This window comes from Cydia fagiglandana, chromosome 13, assembly GCF_963556715.1.
Source record: "Cydia fagiglandana chromosome 13, ilCydFagi1.1, whole genome shotgun sequence".
Classification (NCBI taxonomy): Eukaryota; Metazoa; Arthropoda; class Insecta; order Lepidoptera; family Tortricidae; genus Cydia; species Cydia fagiglandana.
In genome coordinates this window covers 16,410,003-16,432,336 of record NC_085944.1, presented here as the reverse complement: position 1 = coordinate 16,432,336, position 22,334 = coordinate 16,410,003, and the positions used below count along the sequence as shown (strand labels likewise).

The 22,334-nt window shown below is 34.9% G+C and overlaps 1 protein-coding gene across 1 annotated transcript in view; it reads right to left on the bottom strand.

Moving 5' to 3' along the window:
• LOC134670362 (PAN2-PAN3 deadenylation complex catalytic subunit PAN2) overlaps positions 1-21,684 on the bottom strand; it is a 42,180-nt gene extending 20,496 nt beyond the window's left edge. Inside the window, exons 1-7 of the mRNA XM_063528181.1 lie at positions 21,463-21,684; positions 20,276-20,436; positions 19,353-19,522; positions 18,280-18,400; positions 16,948-17,144; positions 16,384-16,609; positions 94-233 (exon numbers count right to left, since the gene is read on the bottom strand). Coding sequence (XP_063384251.1) covers positions 94-233; positions 16,384-16,609; positions 16,948-17,144; positions 18,280-18,400; positions 19,353-19,522; positions 20,276-20,436; positions 21,463-21,514 — 1,067 coding nt within the window. The 5' untranslated portion in view covers positions 21,515-21,684. The remainder of the gene's footprint in view (positions 1-93; positions 234-16,383; positions 16,610-16,947; positions 17,145-18,279; positions 18,401-19,352; positions 19,523-20,275; positions 20,437-21,462) is intronic.
• Between the last annotated feature and the right edge of the window lie 650 nt (positions 21,685-22,334).

The window sequence follows — 22,334 nt, the reverse complement described above, 5'->3', positions numbered from 1 at the left end:
GTAGGTGGACTCATTTTATGGCTCCTCGTCCATCCAGTTTTCCTTGGTTTTCCTTTGGTAGTGTCTGAATCAAATAGGAGAAAGAGAGCTTACCTGGAGAAATTGTTGAACACGGGCTCGTGATTGTGCTGGGGTGAGAAGAGATGCAAATGTCCCGCTTGGTCGCCGAAGACTAGAGCTTGGCTGGTTGCTGACACGTCCATCACACTGCAGAGCGAGGATTGGGTGTCCACCTGTGAATAAAGAACCATTATTACATACTTCTTAACACTTCTGGTGCCGGGCGTACACATACGTGTTCTTGGCAGTGAATCGCGTTTCCAGTACAAAATGAATACACATACGTGTTCTTGGCAGTGAATGTGTTAGGTAATGTAGGTATATTTTCACTGGATTATACGGGGCAATTGTCCTTTTTGTTGTACATAAGTTTTTGACACTATCAATGTCATTTTTAGTATTGTGGAATTTTTTCGTGTTATGTCAAATTACTGAAAGAAGCAGTTTTGTAGTACATGGATTAAATACATCATTCACAAACGAACAACAGCGTCGCGTGGCATTGTATTTATATCGGAGCATCGTCGTCGTAAGCGCCATCGACAATAAGGTCCCTTTTCATGAATAACGTAATAATTTAATTAATATGTGATGATCTCAGTCTCAATAATCGTAGTTGAGGATTTTAGTCAAAGTCAAAGTCAAAAATACTTTATTCATGTAGGCCTAGTAACAAGCACTTATGAACGTTTTACATAATAATATATTATCTTAAGCTAATTATCAGAGCAATTTATTGAAGTTAATATTATTCCATAGTAATATTGGATTATTATACAGATCAAATTTAATACTAAGAATTTCACAAAAAGATCGTCAAACATAAAAAAAAATTGTATAAAAAATACTAGTCTAGAATGTTTCTAGAATAAAATCTAAATGTCAATAACAAATGTCAATAAAACTTAACAAAGAAGTACATACATTGAATTATCTATTTCGAGTCACAATTAATCCCACGTTGTTTTATCACTCATGTAGTCTTGTGTGGTATAATAAGCTTTAGAAATAAGTTTACGCTTTACATAATTTTTAAATTTATTAATTGATAATTCAGTAATATGGTTTGGAAGTTTATTATAAAATCTTACACAATTACCCATGAATGATTTTTTAATTTTATGGAGCCGTGTGAAGGGCACTGCGAGCTTATGTTTATTTCTAGTATTAATATTATGAATGTCACAATTTTTCCTAAAATTAACAATATTTTTATGTACATACAGAATATTCTCATAAATATATTGACAGTGCACTGTCATTATGTCAATTTCCTTGAATTTATCTCTAAGTGAGTCTCTATGGTTCAATTTATATATTGCTCGAATAGCCCGCTTCTGCAGAACAAAAATGGTATTTATCTCTGAAGCACCGCCCCATTTATTTTGTGGGTATTAATATTGTGTAATATTTTTTCTTTAAATTAATTGACGTGTGTGTAGTTTAGGTTTAATTAGTTTTAGATGTGTGTGTTTGTGTGTGTATTTTTATTTTTGTATCTTATTGACATGTACTTTTACACCGTATTGAATTGAATTGTTGCAAAAATAGGCAACTTTTTAAGCAAGTTGTTTAACAGTAAATCTGGCCAATTGGCAAGTTTTTCATCTATCTTAGTGTAGTGTGTGTGCTATGCCTCACCCACACACAAGCATAGCCAGGGTATATAAGTGCATGTACGTGTTATTTAAGTCATTATACGTCTATACTCAAAGCTAGTTGTTTTCCTTTAACGCCCAACCTCACATGGCGATCCTGCCAGTGCGGCCTTGCGCTGCACTGGCAGCGCGCTGCGCTTGCCAGTCAAGGACGTGGAGAAAAATCAAAATTTTAAGTTGAAGGACTATGTTATTCAAAATTGTGTCGGACATTTCTGAGCAAAGTGAAAATGGGATAAGTGATATTAAAATCGTGCATAATTGGACAGTAATTGCCAGGACTAGATACATATTATTTAAAACGAACTTTACACGCGGAAGGTTCTTGTAAACTTTACACTGTAAAGCATTGGTGGATGACTTTATTGCGGAATAGTATCATAAAAACGGTAAAAGTGGACAGTTTTGATATTTCAACGGAAAGATTCCAATAAAAAGTAAAATGCTGACGGGGGCAAAGCTAGTAATGATGGTTTGCAGCAGGGCGTTATTGGTGTCCTTGGTCGAGTGTGGCGTCTGGAGGTCCAAGGACTATATGGAGCGAGTAGTTTGGTGTGTGGAAAAACGACAAAGTGATAAGTGTAGTTTAGTGCTGTGCCGTGCAATAAGGGACATTTAATTATTTTGATTGCTAATTTTTTTATGTTAGCTTCGTAGTTTAATTTTTTTTTAATAATAGGTACTTTTATTTTAACTTTTTGTTGGACTTTATATTAAAGGTCCGTATGTTAGTTTTTAATGTGGCTGAATAAAATCCTATTTTTGGTAAGTAGAACTCTGCCGCTTGATGACAAAACCACAATATATGGGGTCTAAAATACATACATTTGATAGTTTCGGTTTATTAAATGTCATACATCTTATACTTAGTAACATGACATGATTTTATTCCTTACAACTTACAAATATGGCACATAACATAACGGCGGCGCGTGCACTCCTTAAAGGGATCGGTATGCGGCGTCTGTTATTTCATCTCTAATTTCATAGCTCGTGCACTGATTTAAATTACTTAAACATTATTGTAATGATATTAAATTGAAATAAGAGTAAGTAATAATTAAAATATTTTAAATCTCATACCTTAGAATATAAAAGTATGTCAGTACCGACTTTTAACCATAAGTACAGTCAGCAGCAGATATACCTGAGCGGGCAAGGTGTCCAAGAAAACATATACACTTCAATCGTCACAAAAATAAGGACATCTAAGATGTCATTTTCACGTAGGCTATCAGTTCGTCACATAAACCTTAACTTCTGAGTTTTTCTTTAACACATACACCCTTATTTAATCACAATGACAATAACGGTTAAAAAGTCAGTGGTAACTAAGCAATCAAATTCAAGCTGCTGTCATTAATACCTACACGCACTGCCAATCACGTACGTCAGCAGCCAGGGTGCCACCAGTTGCTAAGCAGTTGTTATTTCAATGGTAACTAAGCATCAACATTTTATATGTTTAACTTTAAAATAAATACTGTAGCACTACGAATTGACACCTCCTTTCTTAAAGAAGTATTTTATCGTTAAGTGTCAAACTTAGACAATAAATAAGTAGGTTCTACGAGAACGATCGGTTTTTTTATTTTAACTGTCATATGCGGCTGTTCTTCCAAACCATAGAGCATATTATATATCTATGTTAGAGTCTGTGCGGAAAGAGAAGAGTCGTGGAATGTATGGGGCCCAATACATTCCACAACTCTTCTCTTTCCGCACAGACTCTAATATATTTATTTAGCCCGCTTATTGTACTAAAATATACTATACAGGGTGGCCCATTTAGATCGGCCAGTATGGGAAAATCTGATACTATAAGATATACACCGATTTCTTCTTAGGAATCATGTCATCGATTTTAGTAACACGAAAAACTGCATTCATACATTTAAAAAAAAATGTGTACTCAGATCGGGAATCGAACCCCGAACGTTTTGAAAAATAAAACTAAGACTATTTCTATTTAGATATCGACTGTGTAGGTCTTAAGCAATAAATGTTACTATGAAACATGATGTCTGAAATTAATAAAATGCTTTGTTTTCATGTCGTTTAATTTAATTTAGTAAGTTTTCGAAGAGACCAGCATTTTTAGGATTCCGTACGGTCAAAGGGTCAAACGAGACCCTATTACTAAGACTCTGCTGTCCGTACGTCCATCTATCCGACCGTCCGTCCGTCTGTCTCCAGGCTGTATCTCACGAACCGTGATAGCTAGACAGTTGAACTTTTACAGATGATGTATTTCTGTTGCCGCTATAACAACAAATACTAAAAACAGAATAAAATAAAGATTTAAGTGGGGCTCCCATACAACGAACGTGATTTTTGACCGAAGTTAAACAACGTCGGGCGGGGTCAGTACTTGGATGGGTGACCGTTTTTTTTTTGCCTTTTTTTGCTTTATGTTACGGAACCCTTCGTGCGCGAGTCCGACTCGCACTTGCCCGGGTTTTATTTTCAATACATTTTACATACTTCTTTTTTTAAATGTATGAATGCAGTTTTTTTTGTTACTAAAATCGATGACATGGTTCCTAAGAAGAGATCGGTGTATGTCTTTTAGTTTTAGATTTTCCCATACTGACCGATCTAAATGGTCCAACCTGTACCTATAGTACTAAAATACGATGCCCCGAATCGATCAAAGAACGAAGGAGAAAATAATTGAATTGAAACGTAACACGTTCACTGACTGCCCCAATCTCGCATGTAAACTTTATGGCTTTGTAATAGAGGCTAGCCGTGGCCCCACGTGAGGAGCACTAAAGGTGTTAAACATATCCAACCTAGCAGTAAATATCAAATGGCATTCCGCACAGGAGTAATCTAAGTAACGCTTACTGCGGGTTCAAATTCAAACCTACAAAGTCCTGATAGAAAGTCGTACATACGCTACATGTGACATATATATCTTCAAAAATTATATAAACTAATGCGAAATTAACATAAAACCAGAAGACACAAATTAATAATAGAAATGAAACCCAAAAAAAACAAAAAGCTGTACCTAATCTCTGGGTGCGTACGACTGAGATTTGAACCCGCGGTCTCTGCTTTGAAAAGCAAACGCCTGTTACTGAGACCACAACGTGCCTTGACAATTGGCTCTAAATTCGGCTTCAGTTAGCTTTTGCTATGTGTCATTCGTCTTGACGATTCTGTTAAAAGAAATAGTTTGCAGTAAGTTGAACGAGAGGCTCCTGTCAAATGGTTGAAGGGCAAAACGTGAGATAGATGTATGTGATGACAAGACTGTACTGCTTTCGATGATTGTCAAAACGCTTTACCTGAAATTAGCATGGCTATCTTTCATTCAATATTCGACCATACTTGTGTGCTTTAAAGTCTATTTTTCCATATTGTTCAGATATATTTGACACGTTGACCGCTTAGATACCATTGGTTTTTTGACAGCTAAGGTATCAATGACTTGTTGTAAGTGTAGAAATTAATGAATAGCGACTGTTAACATATTTGTGACACGTTGAGCGCTCACAAGTAAATACTACCATGACAGTCAACAACTTTTTGACAGTTTAAACGTTTACCTCTCTTTGAGCACCTGGAGTGTATAGCAACTTCTGCTGCTGACTGTACTTACTTTATTTTTAATTAGAATTTGAATTGTGTTTTTTATGATAGCGAGTTACAATTGTATCGGACAAGACTTTTTTTAATTCATGGATTGACATATTTAACAAAGAAAATAATGACGAAGTATTATAATTATGGATATCATGACTTTTAAAGTAAATAGTGGTACCTATTGCAAAGAAGATCAGTGTTATTGTAGGTATGGGCTTGTTTAAGAAAAGATTTAAACATTGGTTTTTAAAGGGCGTAAGTTTCGTATAAATGTTAGTACTTAAATGAATGTTGTGGTAAGTTTAAGAAAGGTAAGGAATGTGAAATAAATGAAATAATAATATGGTTAGCATGGTTGTCGATTGTAATATTAGTAAAATGGAATTTGTATGTTATTGGAAAAGTGATAAAATATTGATGTATGGGAAAACTTAACACGTAAGTTTTTCAAAAGACGATTAGCCTGATCAACTAAGAGTTGCTGAAATTCTTATATGTTAAAGTTTTCATGGTGTTTGAGTTATTATGTGGTTGTATTTTGAGTGATGGTTTATTTTGAGTGGTATAATGAAAGAAAGTAATTGAAAAAAAAATATATGTACCTATCGCATCTTCGGTGGCCCGAGAGGCGGCCTTGAGCGATTAGGTTAGCAAGGGTACGCCAGGATACAAGGCAGGCACGGAATCCTTGGAGGTCTGACCATGATTCGGTCGAGTATCAATCGTGGAGACTCCTTGGACACACGGAATGATATTGTGTATGGATGTGTTAAAAGAACTGCCTGTATGAATAAATAAATAGTATGTGTGCGCGCTTAAAAATAAATACTTATCCTTGTATCCTGAGCTAATAAATAAATATATTATATGTATAGTAAGGTCGGCCGACCACGTATGTAAAAGCGTTGCGTACCCTTGATCTTTGATTTCAGTGAAGCATAAAATATGTCACTATAAATGAATAAATAAAATGAGAAAACAAAGAAAATATATTTAATTGAATGACGTCATATTGTAACATAAAACTATGAAAACTGAGTCTCTGAATGAATATGTACAACATATTATAATATATTATATAGATTTTAATATCCTGTATGTTATTGTAAGTTTTTTTTACTAATTAGTTGAAATGTTAATTAAGGGTTTAATAGTCTAATTTGGTTTATCAAATCGCATTCATATGAATATGTAAGTTTATGATTAATTCCTGTTAAAGATATTTAACCAGTTCTTCAGTTGGTACTGTGTATAAGCTGTGTGTATAGCCATTTTTTTTTTCATCCAAAATAAATTAAAAAAATTAAGAGGGCGTCGAGGAGGGTAAATTTTCAGATTCTGTCAAATTACCCCATTTCACACACAAACGCAGCTCACGCACACTACCTCAATTTACTGGGACAGGTCAGTGACCCCTAATGTTTTTTTAAAGGTGCTGTTTCGAGTTTAGTGTTAACTACTGACCTTCTTTGAGGAATTTAAACTGTCAAAGCTTTCCTTTGTGAGAAGACAGAGAAAAAACACTTTTTATATATAGCTTTCCTTGTTTGTTCATGTCATGTCATAGGTATGTGACGTATTAGGTAATTAATTATTTTCGTTGTTGACTTTTGTATTAAGATAGGTACAAAACGGCGACGCTCTTAACTGTCCATCGGTAGACCTTATGCCTTTTGTAATAAGGTTTATGGACTGTCAGTTAACAGTGTGGTGGTGTGCGATGGTAGGTATGCGGTTTGTAGACATAGACCAAATTAAACCTAGGAGTTTTATTATTAAAGATATAAGAAATCGTCTACTTTACCTACTCGAAAAAAGTGGACTCTATCTAAAATTATCCCTTCATTAGTTATAGGTCTTGTAACATTTTTTACAACTATAGACGCTTATTATATTTCACTTATAACTTAATTTTTAAAGCTCTGTTGATAATAAGGCTTTAAAAACATCTAATAAAATTCAGGTACTACACTTATACTTTTGTAAGTCAGTAAGTGATGCTTACTTAAAACTTATCGGGAAATCAAATAACTCATAACTACCTATATTAAAATATTTAAATTTACTAATTCATCTCATACGTTCAATAAGGCCCGGGACTGGGCCTTGTCACCCGCACCGACAGAGGGCCTTTTTAGTCCTACATAATATTAAAGAACTGTGTCCCGGATAGTATGGGTTCTGGTCCATGACGCGTCCTGAATTAACTTATACAGGGTGTAATTGTTAAGTGTGGCCAGGCTACAATTCCGTAAATATAACAGATATCAGAAAACTTCAAATTGATATCGAAAGTGCGTTACCTAATGAGTAAAATTACATTAATAACTTTTTTTAAATAAATGCAGAAATATCCCAAACATTAACTTCCAATCAAACCCTCCCATACATTTAGTACGACGACTCAGCCCTCAAAGAACGTCGGTGTTGTAAGAGACAAAACTGCTTGAGATTCATTATTTGCGATAATAAACTGTAATAAAATAATAAAACTACCGTTTATGGAATAATAAATCTAACACTTATTTTTTAAGGACGTACATTTTTTGTTTACAGTAGTTTCTCGAAATGACGCCCTTCTTGTGCGATACATTGACGGGCCCCCTTAAATATTTCTAAATTAACTTTGCGGCGTGATTAAAAAATAAATGTTAGATTTATTATTTCATAAACGGTAGTTTTATTATTTTATTACAGTTTATTATCGAAAATAATGAATCTCAAGCAGATTTATCTCTTACAACACCAACGTTCTTTGAGGGGTGAGTCGTCGTACTAAATGTATGGGTGGGTTTGAAGTTAATGTTTGGGATATTTCTGCTTTTATTAAAAAAATATATTAATGTAATTTTACTCATTGGATAACGCACTTTCGATATCAATTTGAAATTTTCTGATATCTGTTATATTTACGGATTTATAGCCCGGCTACACTTAACGATTACACCCTGTATATCATTAGATAATTCATAGCCTATATCTATAGAATAAATCGTTCTTATGAGCGTATTTGGTGGGCATCCCTTATTAGTAAAAAAGCCTACTGCTTTATAATAGGGTGGCAATGTTGGCAGAAACCCATTTCATTTGTAAAATTGTAGGGATGAATGTATAGTTTATTGTAAATCCCAAATATATTAAATTACCCGCGGACAGAGCGACCGATTTTATTATTAGATAATTTTCACATGTATGAGCTCTGTTCTGTGTAAGTAATCCTAGAGCAGCTGTAAGCGCTGCGCGCCGTGTTTGACGGTCTAACGATCCGCCCTCGGCTGCAGCGCTGACAGCGATGTATTGTGCCCGCTTCCCGCAGGCGCAGAGAGCTAGATACGAACGTTGTTATCGAGGCTGTCATACTAAGTTGCTTTTTCCCGTTAAATTTGTGTTTTGTAATTATTATTTGGCTTTCGCTCTTTCTCCTTCTGTTTGTATAAAGATAGATAGATGTGTGTATTGTGTGTCGTAACGGACAGTAAATCGGTGTGCGAAAACGAACGCTTGGTGCCTATTATTTGCTCCTGCATCTGCACCCGCTTACCACGCCTAGCACAACTCTACCTTCCACATCTACAAAATTATCACCTGTAATTTATCTGTAAAATATTAAAACATTGTATTCACACTTTTCAAATGCCAGATTCAGTTTTTTTTTTTAATGTTTGACTTTGGCCATAATTCAATTTGAATAGAAATCATCACCGCCACGCGCTACTAATTAATATTCAGAAAAAATATATGAGTGCCTATTTTTATTTTTTTGACATTTAGATTTTATTCTAGAAATTATAGACTAGTATTTTTTATACAATATTTTTAATGTTTGACGATCCTTCTGTGAAATTCTTAGTGTTAAATTTGATATGTATAATAATCCAATTTTATTATGGAATAATATTAACATCAATAAATTGTTCTGATAGTTAGATTAAGATTAATTACGATTCATAAGAGCTTGTTGCTAGGCCTAGATTTTGCAATTTTTTATTTAGTACAAATCACCACACTGTGATTGTAAAGGCCAAAATTGTCCTAAAATTACATATCATTATCATTTATTGTGCAAAAATCAGTTTATTTGTATGAATCGTTATACCTATATACGATTATTTAAAAACTGAATTCCTCGTCCCTAAATTATACAAAAATGATATATAACTTGCCCTAGTTGCTAAAAGCATGAAGAAAGCATGAAATATAGCATAGATTGGACTTCATAGATTGGAGCCGACCATTTCCCCTCTTCCCTTATTTTTGGTATACTAAGCCACTAGTATTGGGTTGCCTATAATTATTTTTCTTTGAATGTACTCGTAAACCTCTATCCGTTAGTATGCGATTCATTAATGGACGCACCATGGCCCAAATCGGGACACGGTTCTTTAACACGTAATGTTAATAATCAGTGAACATCTTTAATTACGCTCAAATGCTTAAGTTTCAGTACAGGTAAAAGTACATATGAACTGTACTTTTAATGGTTAGTACAATCGGCATCAAATGGAGAGTGACGGCCAAAGTGACCAAATATAGCTATAGGATCTAAATGTGGACGAATAAGGTCAGGTGAAGCATATAAGGCCCACCTTTATTTTAACTGAAATAGTAATATTAATAATCAGGATATTATGACCAAATCAATGTTTCTTCATATATACCAAAATAGTTATAAAAATATTCCGGCGCTTTTGAAAAATACACGTTTTATAAAAAAACCATACCATGTTGGTTCGGAACCGGGCCTTGTTACTTGCACTGACAGTTGAACACTGACTTGAACATAAGTTCAAGAATAATAGAAAATATTACCGGGCCTTATTAGCTTTTATCATGAATTAATTTCATCTTCAATTTAAAATGGTCTATAGTAAAATACGGCCTACATGAGTCATGGAAAAACAAATTGTATTTTATTTAGAAAGTACTTATAATATATGTTGTTCATAATCTTCAGTAAGCTGACTTCTAGGAGTCTATCTATTATAATTAATGTAGATTGACAGTTTACTTAGCAAATTGTACTTTTATACCTTTGAAACAAGCATTTGAGCGTAATTAATGATGTTTACTGATTGTTAATCTTAAATATACCTATTATGTAGGGCACTTAAATTATTTTAGCGGACCGAGCGGATATGTATGTTTGTAGACCACTTTTTTATTTAAATAATTAAATTGTAATTCATTCAAAAAAAGGTTACTACAATTAGGGATATAGATACCTCACCTACCTTATTACAAAGCATTACAAAAATGTCCAAAGGCCAAAGCCACACTGATAAGACATAAGACCTCATAAATACCTATAAATAAACGTTCACTGAAAAAAACCCTAAGGCATTTCTGATAAGTAATTATTTTTCGTTACTGAGTTATCGTTTTGCACCGAATATCAATGAAATAAAAGCACGTTAATTTGATAGATACATTTATATAAAAATCGTCACATGGAACCAATATAGGTACTCGTAAACCAGACCACTGCGGTATTGGCTTTAAATATCGTTCTTTCAACTGATAATATAGCCACAAAAACTCGCTGAGACTGCAGGTCGAGTCTTGATTTCAATTTCTTGATGATATATCATTGAATTAACTTTCAAAGCACGTGATAGCTCTCAGAATAGCAACAAAACTGGTTGAAACTAAGAATTTTATTGCTGATATTATGTGAACAACATTGCTTCGTCTTCATAAATAAAATTTTAATAATTTATATTGTTTACGTTAAAATGTGAAGAAATTTGTTGATAAATTGTCTATCTAGTATATTGACATTATGTCATATATGTTTTTAAAATGACGTAATATGAATGCCAGCACAATGAAAATTTATTCCAATAAGATAAAACAAATCTTCAAACTTTTTTCATTTTTAGTGAATTAGGAAGAAACTAATTACACTGATTTGGTTGTGTTCGTATATTTTTTATATAATTTGTTATATTTTTAAAGTATTATGACTTATGAATAAAAACAAATCAAAATTTTAATGACTCTTGATCTCCGTGTGACATTATTCATTTACCCTATTTATTTTGAACACAGTTTTTCACTGGTATCATCATTCGTATACGGACATGAATTTATGTCATAAATGAACTGTCAAAATGGGAGATTTTAAGTACGCGTCCGCTCCGGACGGCCCACAGCGGGCATCTGATTCAAAGGAGAATTTGACAGATATGGCGGATGTATGGAAATTTTACGAAAGTTTACGTTTACGATTGAGTTTCTCTGTTGTCTTTAAGAGGAAAAATAGGAAAAGCCTGATTCGTTGTAGTCCAGTTATCTGGCTTTCGAAATCACTCGATTTTATAGCTTGAGCATCGAAATTTTTATACAAATTTTACTAAACGCTGACACTCGTTCATCTCGTTTTAGGTACAACTTTGCATGAGTGTATTTATTATATTGTAAATGATTTCAAATTTTCAAGGGTGATTCGTTGTAAACACACTCTTTGGGATAATAATGATATTTATTATAAAAAAAATTATCAAGAGATGTGGACGCTAGCCACTAAACGGTGACTGCCTTTTTCGCTGATTTTGCTCGATGCAGTCTTAATCCACACAGGGCGAAATTTTAACGAAACCTTTGACATTGTAATCCAGTGACATGTACATATGCCATACGATAAATAAATAATCCACACTTATTTTCTTTGGTTTGTTTTCGTGAAACATTTCTTCAAGGTTCATTTATGCACTTTTACTTTCGTTGCTAAAACTGTTTGAACAAACTACTTTATATTAAATTTATAAAAAAAAGATTAAATTTAAATAAGATTAATCTTTTTTTTCTACAAGGGGGGGGAGGTGTAGTGTGTGTGCTATGCCTCACCCACACACAAGCATAGCCAGGGTATATAAGTGCATGTACGTGTTATTTAAGTCATTATACGTCTATACTCAAAGCTAGTTGTTTTCCTTTAACGCCCAACCTCACATTAGCAACATTTCACCTCTCGATTAGCACGATTACCAGTTCGCCGGACGATATCAGCCAGTCAGTTGATCGGAACTGTCACCTTTTGCTTTAACTGACATGCTGATATCGTAGACTGGTAATCATATCGTGAGTGGTTGTCATCACTAGCGTTGACATGGAGGAGCGTCACGTGTCCGTCGCCGGACAGCGCCACGGCCTGGCCGGAGAAGGCGGGCAGGTAGTGCAGCAGCAGCGGCGGACGGAACTGTCACCTTTTGCTTTCAAAAATTCAAAAAAAAAATTCAAAATTATTTATTTTTAACACACGTTTAAAGACATAGGTGCCGAATCCTCCTTTTAAGTTAAAAACTTGTGTTAGGAGGTATTCGCTCTTTCATACAGGGTTCAGCGCTAAAAATAAAATAACCTATAACTTAAGGTAATCTTAAATACTATTGTAAACTAATTACATAAGTATTATATTATATAAGAAAAAGACATAACAGTAGGTTACCCAAGTGGTCTACAAAACAGTTAAGTATCTACTAGCTAGGGTTGAAACATGCATATTTTTACACTAATGTTTAACAAACTGTATCTCACAACCGAATTCAAACATTAGCGTGATTAATAAGTAAGAAATAAAGTACATATCCTAAACAATTACCCGTTTGCATAAACGTCCCTTGTTCCGTACCATCCGTTATACAGTTACATAATTTATTTACCTATCCTATCTATTCTATGAGTGATTCAGTCTCATCATAGTTTTTATTTTTTAACCAAGTTGATAAAAGTTTTTTACACTCTCCATAACTTTTTGTGTAAATGCTCGTTAGCCTGTTCACTTTGTTGTATAGATTGATTGATAATACATAAAATTGTCTTCGTGCAAAAGAAGTCTTAGCTGTATGAAGTTGATTAACTACCGAATGTGGATTACGTTTTTTTATTAAGTTATTATCAATTTTTAATGTTTTGTGTACCTTGAGAACACTATTTAGTATGTAAAGCTGTCGCACTGTAAGCACGTCCGCGTCACGGTAAACGTCGACAGTGCTGTATCTTATTTTTTTACCCAGAAGTGTCTTTAAGATAGATCGTTGCGCCCGCTCAAGTGCTATGAGTTTAGTTTTATGAGTACCACCCCAAACAGGTAAGCAATAGAGAATAATTGATTGTACTAGCGTTTTATATATATGTATATTAATAGTTCCTTATCTGAGACATGCCTAAGATATCTAAATAACCAGTTCAGCTTTCTTATTCGATTAGCAGTTACTTCGTTTTGCTGATTCCAAGAAAGTAGTTGATCTATATGGACACCTAAATATCTAGTACAGGTAACATGATTGATATTGGGGCATGAGCAAGTATCATTTTGTTGATTAATGCAATTGTGAGCAATTAAATTATGTTTTATCCTATCCGGTTGTGTACTGTTTAGAATTGAAAAAGTTATGTAATTGGTTTTTTTAATATTTAATGAAAGTAAGTTGGTTTGTAACCATATCATCACTTTTGAAAGACCAGCCTCAGCATGAGCATATACCTCATCCCAATTTTCCCCATGGAATAGTAAAGCTGTATCATCTGCATAAGAAATAACTAGCCCGTTTGTAAGTTGGATGTTAGTAAGGTCGTTTATGTAGGCCAGAAAAAGAGTAGGATCTAAGACACTGCCCTGGGGCACGCCAAACTGCGTTGATTGTTCATCGGAGCTATATACCTCATTACTTATTTTAACACGCTGTGTTCTATTGTTTAAATAACATGAGATTAGTTTTGAGAAGTTTCCGCGAACACCCATAGATTCTAGCTTTCGAATTAGGACGGGGACAGACACAGTATCAAAAGCTTTTTGTAAATCTAGAAAAATACATAACGTCTTTTTTTTACTCTCCAAGTGCTTTGAGACAGAGTTAGTTAGTTCAAGTATCGCTTCTTCCGTACTCTTACCTTCACGAAAACCATATTGTCGGTCTGACAGAAGATCGTATTTATTAAAATAATTTATCAATCTACGATTTATTATCTTTTCTATGATTTTAGAAATTGTGGAAAGGACTGAAATGGGCCTATAATTGTTGATATCTGTTCTGTCCCCGTCCTTGTGGATTGGGTGGATAATTGCTCGCTTAAGAGCGTCAGGAAATATTCCTTTGGAGAAACACAGTGAAGTCAAATGGCCTAGAATGGGAATTAATTCAGATTTTGCCAGTTTAATAAAAGTTGTTGGTATGTTGTCCCAACCAGATGCAGATTTATTTTTAAGATTTAGGATTGTGGATTCAATTTCTCCCAGATCTGGCTCTATTATGCCAATTGATGACGCATGAGAGTATAAGGAGTTTAAATATGTTGTGAGGTTATGATCGTAGCTCCAAGTTGGTGCAATTTTTTCAGCTAGATGTTGTCCGACAAAAGTAAAATGTTTGTTTATAAAATTAGCTGAAGAGATAGGGGAGTCAGATAGGTTTGCAAGTTCATTGTTTTTACTTCTGGGTTTATTTAAATTTGTAATATTTTTTATTGACTTCCATAATAGTTTGTTGTTATTTTTGGCCTCATTTAGAAGATCACGTTCATATTTTTGTTTTAATTTTTTCACTAGATTATTGCAGTAATTCCTATATCGGCGATAAGTAATTTGAAGTATCTCGTTAGTAGGGTCATGTCTAAGTGTCCTCTGCAATTTATTTCTATGCCGAATACAATTCAGTACACCTGTAGTAATCCAGGGTCTTAACGTCCTTTTATTGCATGGAATTCTAACTATCCTAGAACTTGTTACGATTGCATTATTGAGGTAATAAATCAATTTGTTTGTCAAAATATTGGGGTCGTTTATTTTTAATAACTCGTTGAGATCATTGTTTTTAAATAAATTAAGTGCTTGTTGGTAGTCAGTTATGGTTTTGTGAGCTTTATTAGGCATGTTTTTAGATTTAGAGTAGATATTTAGCAAAGTCATGTGGTGGTCTGTTATCGTAGTGTCAAGTATAGCTGTTCTGGAAAAGTATATATTGGGGTTTAGATTTGTGATTATGTGGTCCAGACAACTATTTATTCGAGTGTTTAGTTTATGTGTTGTCAACAAGCCGTGCGATGCTAACATATTGAGGTAATTTATAGTCGAGTTATTTTGTATCATAATATTAATATTGATGTCCCCGGTAATAATGACATTATTCCCCAAATGGTTGTTTTTTAAATACCAATCGAGAGACGTAACGAAGTTAGTAGTGTTCGTTATCGATGGAGAACGGTAAATACAGAGTATGGTAAAACATGATATAGTAATTTGTATACAAGAAGCCTCGGGTAACATAACTTCTTTTATCTGATGTTGTATAGAATTTTTTATATAAACTGCTACCCCATCATTTTGCGTTGTCTGTTTTGTAGTATTATAGCATGAGTAATTACATTTTATTGGAAGAGGTTTGTCGTGATTAAACCGACACTCCGTGAGTACCAAAACGTCCGGAATCTGTTGGAATAAGGTTAAGTTTACTTCTAGGTCATCCATGTTTTTATAAATGCTTCTTATATTCTGAGTTATAATTGAATATGTAGGTTTTTTTTTAGGCATTAAAGTGGGTAGATCCGTGATCTTACAGAAAAAGCTGCTATTATTGTCCAAGTCGTCCAGTTCGTTTAAAATATCAATCTCTAACATTAAAAAAATATTAAAATGTCCATATTGTTTGCAAAGTCGTTAATTGGTGGGGCTAGTAACATGGTATTAATAAACTGGTAGGGTTTAGGCTTTTGTATCACATTTCGGCAATTAATATATTTTTCTAAACTATTAACTTTAGACATTAGGTACTGAACAATCGAATAGAAAGTTGTCACGAATTCATTTTGATGAGACAGTATATTTAACGGATAAGAGTACTTACTATTTTTAGCGAGCACAGAGTACACAAAAAACAGGTAAACAGCAATGTTGTATAATCGTACATGCAAGTATTCAGTTGCAACGTTTTGATTTGAATCAAAAATAATCGACATAAAATAGGCACAGCTGATGACGGTAAGACATAGTCACGAATTAAAAAGACTTTGCTTTAACTGACAGGCTGATATCGTCCGGCGAGCTGGTAATCTGTGGGCCCCTTTAGAATCTTACTTGGAAAACGGAGTGGTTGTCATCACTAGCGTTGACATGGAGGAGCGTCACGTGTCCGTCGCCGGACAGGGCCACGGCCCGACCGGAGAAGGCGGGCAGGTAGTGGAGCAGCAGCGGAGGCGCCGCCGTGGCGCACGACCACGCGGCTGACGTGGCCGCGCCGCCGCGCAGGCGACGCACGTCCCACACTATCACGTAGGGCTCCGCCACTGCTACGCCGTTTACTCTGTTCACAATATTAGATTCTTTCTATTAAATGTCACGTGAGATATATTGAAGGGCTGAGGTGTTGGTGTAATTAATAGATTAATCGTTTCTTTGTGGAAATCCATAGTAATAAAAAAATGTTTTGCTAATCAGCGAAATAATAACGTGCTAATCAAACCAGTTTAGCTATTTCTAGCCTCCTGTTTAATATTTAACATCTTTAAAAATAGAACTGCCGGAATACTTCGAGCCGTCAAAGCATCAAATTTAATCATAACCCTCCTTTTGCGTTGCCGTAGTCAGTTAAAAAACTGGTCGCAAATTTCATTCGCTACTATAGTCAAGTATAACACTCACGACTGGAAACCGCACGTGATGAGCAGGTCGCCCTGCATGTCCAGGTCGGAGAGGCAGGCGGAGTGCGCCCGGAACGTGTGCTGCGCCGTCGTCGGGCTCCGCAGGTCGCGGAGGCTCACGGAGCCGCTGGCGCTGCCGCAGGCGACCAGGGAGCTCCCGCCGCCGCGAAGCACGGCGCAGCCTTCTTCTGGGATCGGCTGTGGAGATATAAACAGCTTAAACCGACGTAAGTCTTGACAGTAGACGAACAGTAAGTATACTATTTTACAGTGTAATTTTTTTGTTCGAATTTAAGCTGTTGTGAGACATACTAACATTGAAATAATTTTACGGTTTAGACTCACTTGTTTTTAGTCACTCGCGCGACATGACAGGAGACCTAGGCTCTACGAAACGTCGCGCGAGTGACTAAAAACAAGTGAGTCTAAACCGTAAATTATTTAAAAAAATTGTTGTTTTCTATTTATAATTCGAGGCATATACTCAATCGTGCCCGGGACCGTTTTTAGGGTTTCGTACCTCAAAAGGAAAAAACGGAACCCTTATAGGAGTGATCCTCGTGCGTCTGTCTGTCTATCACAGCACATTTTCTCCAAAAGTACTGGACCAATTAAGTTAAAATTTGGTACAGATATGTAAATTCGTGACCCAAAGACGGACATCTTCATCTTACGTAAACAAATGAATTTTAAACATGGAGGCCACTTGTGGGGGTTACATGAATACATTACAAAAATGTTTTTTAAACTATGTATATCGTGTTACAAATCAAATGAAAGAGCTCATTTTGAGAATCTCAAATATTTTTTTATTTGTCATTTTAAAATAAATATTTTATTAGTTATTTAAGAAAATAGCCAAAAAATTGCCATTCCCCCCTTTATCTCCGAAACTACTGGGTCAAAAATTTTGAAAAAAATATACATAATAGTTCTTTACCTATAGATGACAGGAAAACTTATTAGAAATATGCAGTCAAGCGTGAGTCGGACAAAATACTTAGTGTTTGGTTGATGGGTTTTTTTTTTAATTCACTGGCGTTTCACATATAAAAAATACATTGTTAAAATTGGGTAATGTACGGAACCCTTGGAGCGCGAGTCCGACTCGCACTTGGCCGGTTTTTCTTGAGTGATACCACGTAAAGAGGTTAAGGGAAATGTGTGTTGAAGCCTCTTGGACGTCAGATGCTGCTGCGTTGGTGGATTGAGAAGCAGTCTTTTGTATACAAACGCGTAGTTTTATTTTTACATTTTAATAAGAATTATGGAAGAAAAAATGGTCTGTATATAAAATAAAATAAAAAGTTTCATATTGTAAAGAAATACTCACAATAACAGTTTCCACCAGCTTGGTAAGGTCGAGATCTATCAACTTGTCCTGATGTCCGCCCATCATTAGCTTGGTAGAATTCACCTGGTAGAGACACTGCATGTCCGTCATGTTGCGCGACCTGTTGGCCAACTGGTGAACTTTTATGAGGTCTATGGCACAGAATAAATAATAGTACTAAGTACAGAAGACTCACTCTAACAAAACGCGTCTGTTACGATCAGCACAGATATGGCCGCTAGGTGGCGAAAGCGCCACGCGCGGCTTATGGCAAACCCCAAATGGGGGCCGAACGGATGTACTTTTAGCTACCTGTAGCAAAGCGACGAAATCGCGGATTGAGACACGCCTGCCTATGGTTACAAGAAAAAATAACATACCAACTTCATTTGTGACAAGGTAACAAAATCTTGCAAATAAATCAATTCTAACCTACTAATAATAAGTTTAGCTAAAGCTAGCCCAAGTAATAACATAAAAATTAAATAGTGTTTATTGTGCGTTTTTGTTTTAAGTATGATGGCAAGTATGTTGCCGCTACGAACTAAAGGGTTAACCAATTTATTCAGTACTCTATTTGATTTGTTTTAATATGGAGACATGGTAAGGAGCATGTTGTCTCTCACACAAAAAGCTTTTCCGACATATAAATGTGCCCAAAAGGGTACTTAATGTCGGTCGTCTGTAACGCGCTATTTCCATATAGCTACAATTTGAAACCAACCTTATCGACAACCAACAATGTGGTGCCTTTTGGATGAAAGCATAGAGATGACACGGGGGGAGGGGCCAAACGACCGAACGAGATGCACTTATGGAAATTTCAGTAGGAGTAGCAGAGAAAGCGGTATTATTGCTTGTCCTTGTCAGTCTCACTTTTTGTTTGTTCCCCACCAAAAATTTAGTATGGTTTATGGTGGGCAACAAAGTTTTTGGTATGTTGTCAGGAATGTTAAAACGTGTTTTTAATATTGTCGCTTTGCATATGTTCTGTCCCTCACGGAGGCACGCGTATAGCTCATCTATGTAATACTAGGTTTATGGTTGAAAGTCACAAAATGTATGTTACCGACCTGTGAGTATGTTTCGGAATGCCTCTCCGTATCTGATGGCGCAGGGACGTTTTCGTGAGAGCATAAATACCATTCTCCATCGTCAGTATATCCCTCACTTCTTCAGACTCATGGACTTGGAACGAGGTGTACTTCTGCATGGCTGGGCCGTAATACGATGTCACGTGGCCCTAAAATATAGCAAGTTATGATGTTCAATTTATATTTTAGGGCTAAATAGTCTTAATTAATGTCATTAACGGGTCTGATGTGATTAAATTGCATTATTTCACCTTTCCGACGTTTCAGCCAGGTTGAACTAGCTGTGTGTGTGTGTGTGTGTGTATGTGAGAGTTTAAAGTATTATAAATTGTCTTAATACTGATTGGACAATATTTGAAGATGCACTGGTAGCCTAGCCGTATACTGTGGAGCTGTCAACCTGGAGGTTCAGGTTAAACCTAAGTTAATTCCAATAAGATCTCCACAACAAAATAATTTTAATTACAGATAAGTTACTTTTTGGTGAAAGAATAAACATGATAAACCCTGACTCTCTCTCTTCTCCTGACCGATTTCAGCCACAGCATTAAATGTATTATAAGAAGTTTGAAAAGACACCTCTTGGTTACTTCTTGCTTGTGGAATATCAAACTTGAAATTTTACAAAATGAACAAATATTGAAATAATATAAGCCAAATGAAAATTTTCAAAATTCTTGCTTGGGGAATATTAAACTTGAAATTTTACAAAATAAACAAATATTGAAATAATATAAGCCAAATGAAAATTTTCAAAATTCTTGCTTGGGGAATATTAAACTTGAAATTTTACAAAATAAACAAATATTGAAATAATATAAGCCAAATGAAAATTTTCAAAATAAAACATGTTTGAAACTTGTAACTTCAACTAATTATACAAATTTGCATAACACACATACCCCTTGATTACCCATCCAGATTAACTCTTCAAACTTGTCAAACTGCACAGCGGAGACACCAAACCTGTCTCCACCGTCCACCAGTATACTGCTCCGCACTTCATACTCCCCTTCCTGTGACGGCATGATGTACTGCGGAGTGTATTCAGCTGCGTATGGGTCTAGAATGAAGAAGCATTTTGAGAATCTTGAATTTGAATGATTCACGGTTAGTTTCTCTAGACTTATATTGATCGAGGTATGAACTATGATTACCTTTTGTATTGCCTCCGAGCTCCTGATATTTCGACGCAGTTACATGCATATTGTATCGGAAATATTGGGACCTCGAAAACAATACAAAAGGTAATCATGGTTCATATCCTGGTTGATATAAGTCTTAAATTTGTTTGAATGTGAGGTTACTTGGTCAGTTTTATCCTCTAGTGCAGTGTTTTTCAAACTCTAGCAGCTATTAGGCAATACATAAGCGAAACATTTTGTACATAGGTACTAAGGGGGTCGCATCATGAAAAAGATTGAAAAACACTGCTCTAGTGATAGCACCGTGGAAAATGGCAGTCAAATTTGAATCAACTGTTTAGAAAATAGTATTGGTTTAGTTTTAAATAAAAAAAAAACTCTGATCCATTTGGTAATTATTTAAATTGAATTGGCGGTAATTTTTGCTAGTATTCCATGGGACACCAGAGATTATAGTATGAGATCTTTTATACAACATGAAATATTATTTAAATGTGTTTCAATTGTGTAAAATAAAATAAATATCCATCAGAAGAAACAATATGTAATAAGCTTTACAAATTAAGTATAACGGTCATAAAAGTTAAGGTTATTAAAAGTTTGGTTCAAGAACACCCAGAGAAGAATTTCATTTCTATAAATACACTTTGGGTTCTTATAAACTCCTTAGGAGGACTTACTGACTTGATTTAAATAAGAATATGATCTTTCAAAGTTACTTTGGAATCTGTGTCTGCAAAAATGTGAGTTTTCGACAATATTTAAAACTCAGTAGTTGGTAGTTTCTAAATTTACTAATTTCTAAAGAGGGTAAATAGTCAACGGAAATAAACAACCTGACAACTTCAAGACCTTCAAGTATCACTGTTTAACCTGGGGTTCTAACGTCTAATTATTCATATAAACATCAAATTTAACAGCTGGTACTAATGAATCCAAATTACCTGTTAAAAGATGATCGGCAGGCATACACAGATCGTTAAAATGGTACTCCATTTTCAGAACGCGAATGCGATTTTTATTTGAACTCGAAGGTAAGTAACATCAATACATTATGTTTTTAACACATAATTTAAAGAAGCTACCGGCTCTAATTATAATTTACTAATTTAATTACCCGGTGCAAAATACGCAAGCGAAATCGCATCACAAACCAACACAAACCACTTTAACCACTTAAAATAGTACAGTTGACAACATTGTTCTAACGATGTCAATGTTATTCAACATTTACGTCCGTAAAATGATTGTTTTATGGTCTAAAATCTTTGTTTATTTATAAGTTTGTCACGATTTGTGTCGCTTATAGTACTTTAGTGACATGGCGCAGCGAAGGGATAACGGATTGTTTACGCCATTGTGCCCGGTATGCAATGGATGTTGCTAAACGACAATGAATCTTATAACATTCAAAATGTTTTTAAATTGCTGTAGTGATTTTGAGTCATATGGATATTAAAAGAAGTGTCAGCCGCAACGCAAGCGATTGCGTCGTCACGACTGTCAAATTTCGTGAGGTATTTTTATGATTTTTAAACGCTCATGTGTTTGGATTCATCATAGATAAAAATAATAAATATTTTGATTAGATTCTACTTTAAAATATTAAAATTATTGTCCTAGATTGGGACTTAAGGTATAAGAACTCTTCTATACTTGGTCAAACAAATTTGGCTTAAAGGACTCGCATCCAGGCCAAAATTGTTAAAAAAAAATTGGTCAAACAAATCTTGTCAAGTCGTCAGTAGTAAAGGGCGCGAAATTCAAATGTGACGATAACCCTTCGCGCCTACATTTTTTAAATTTGCCGCCTTTT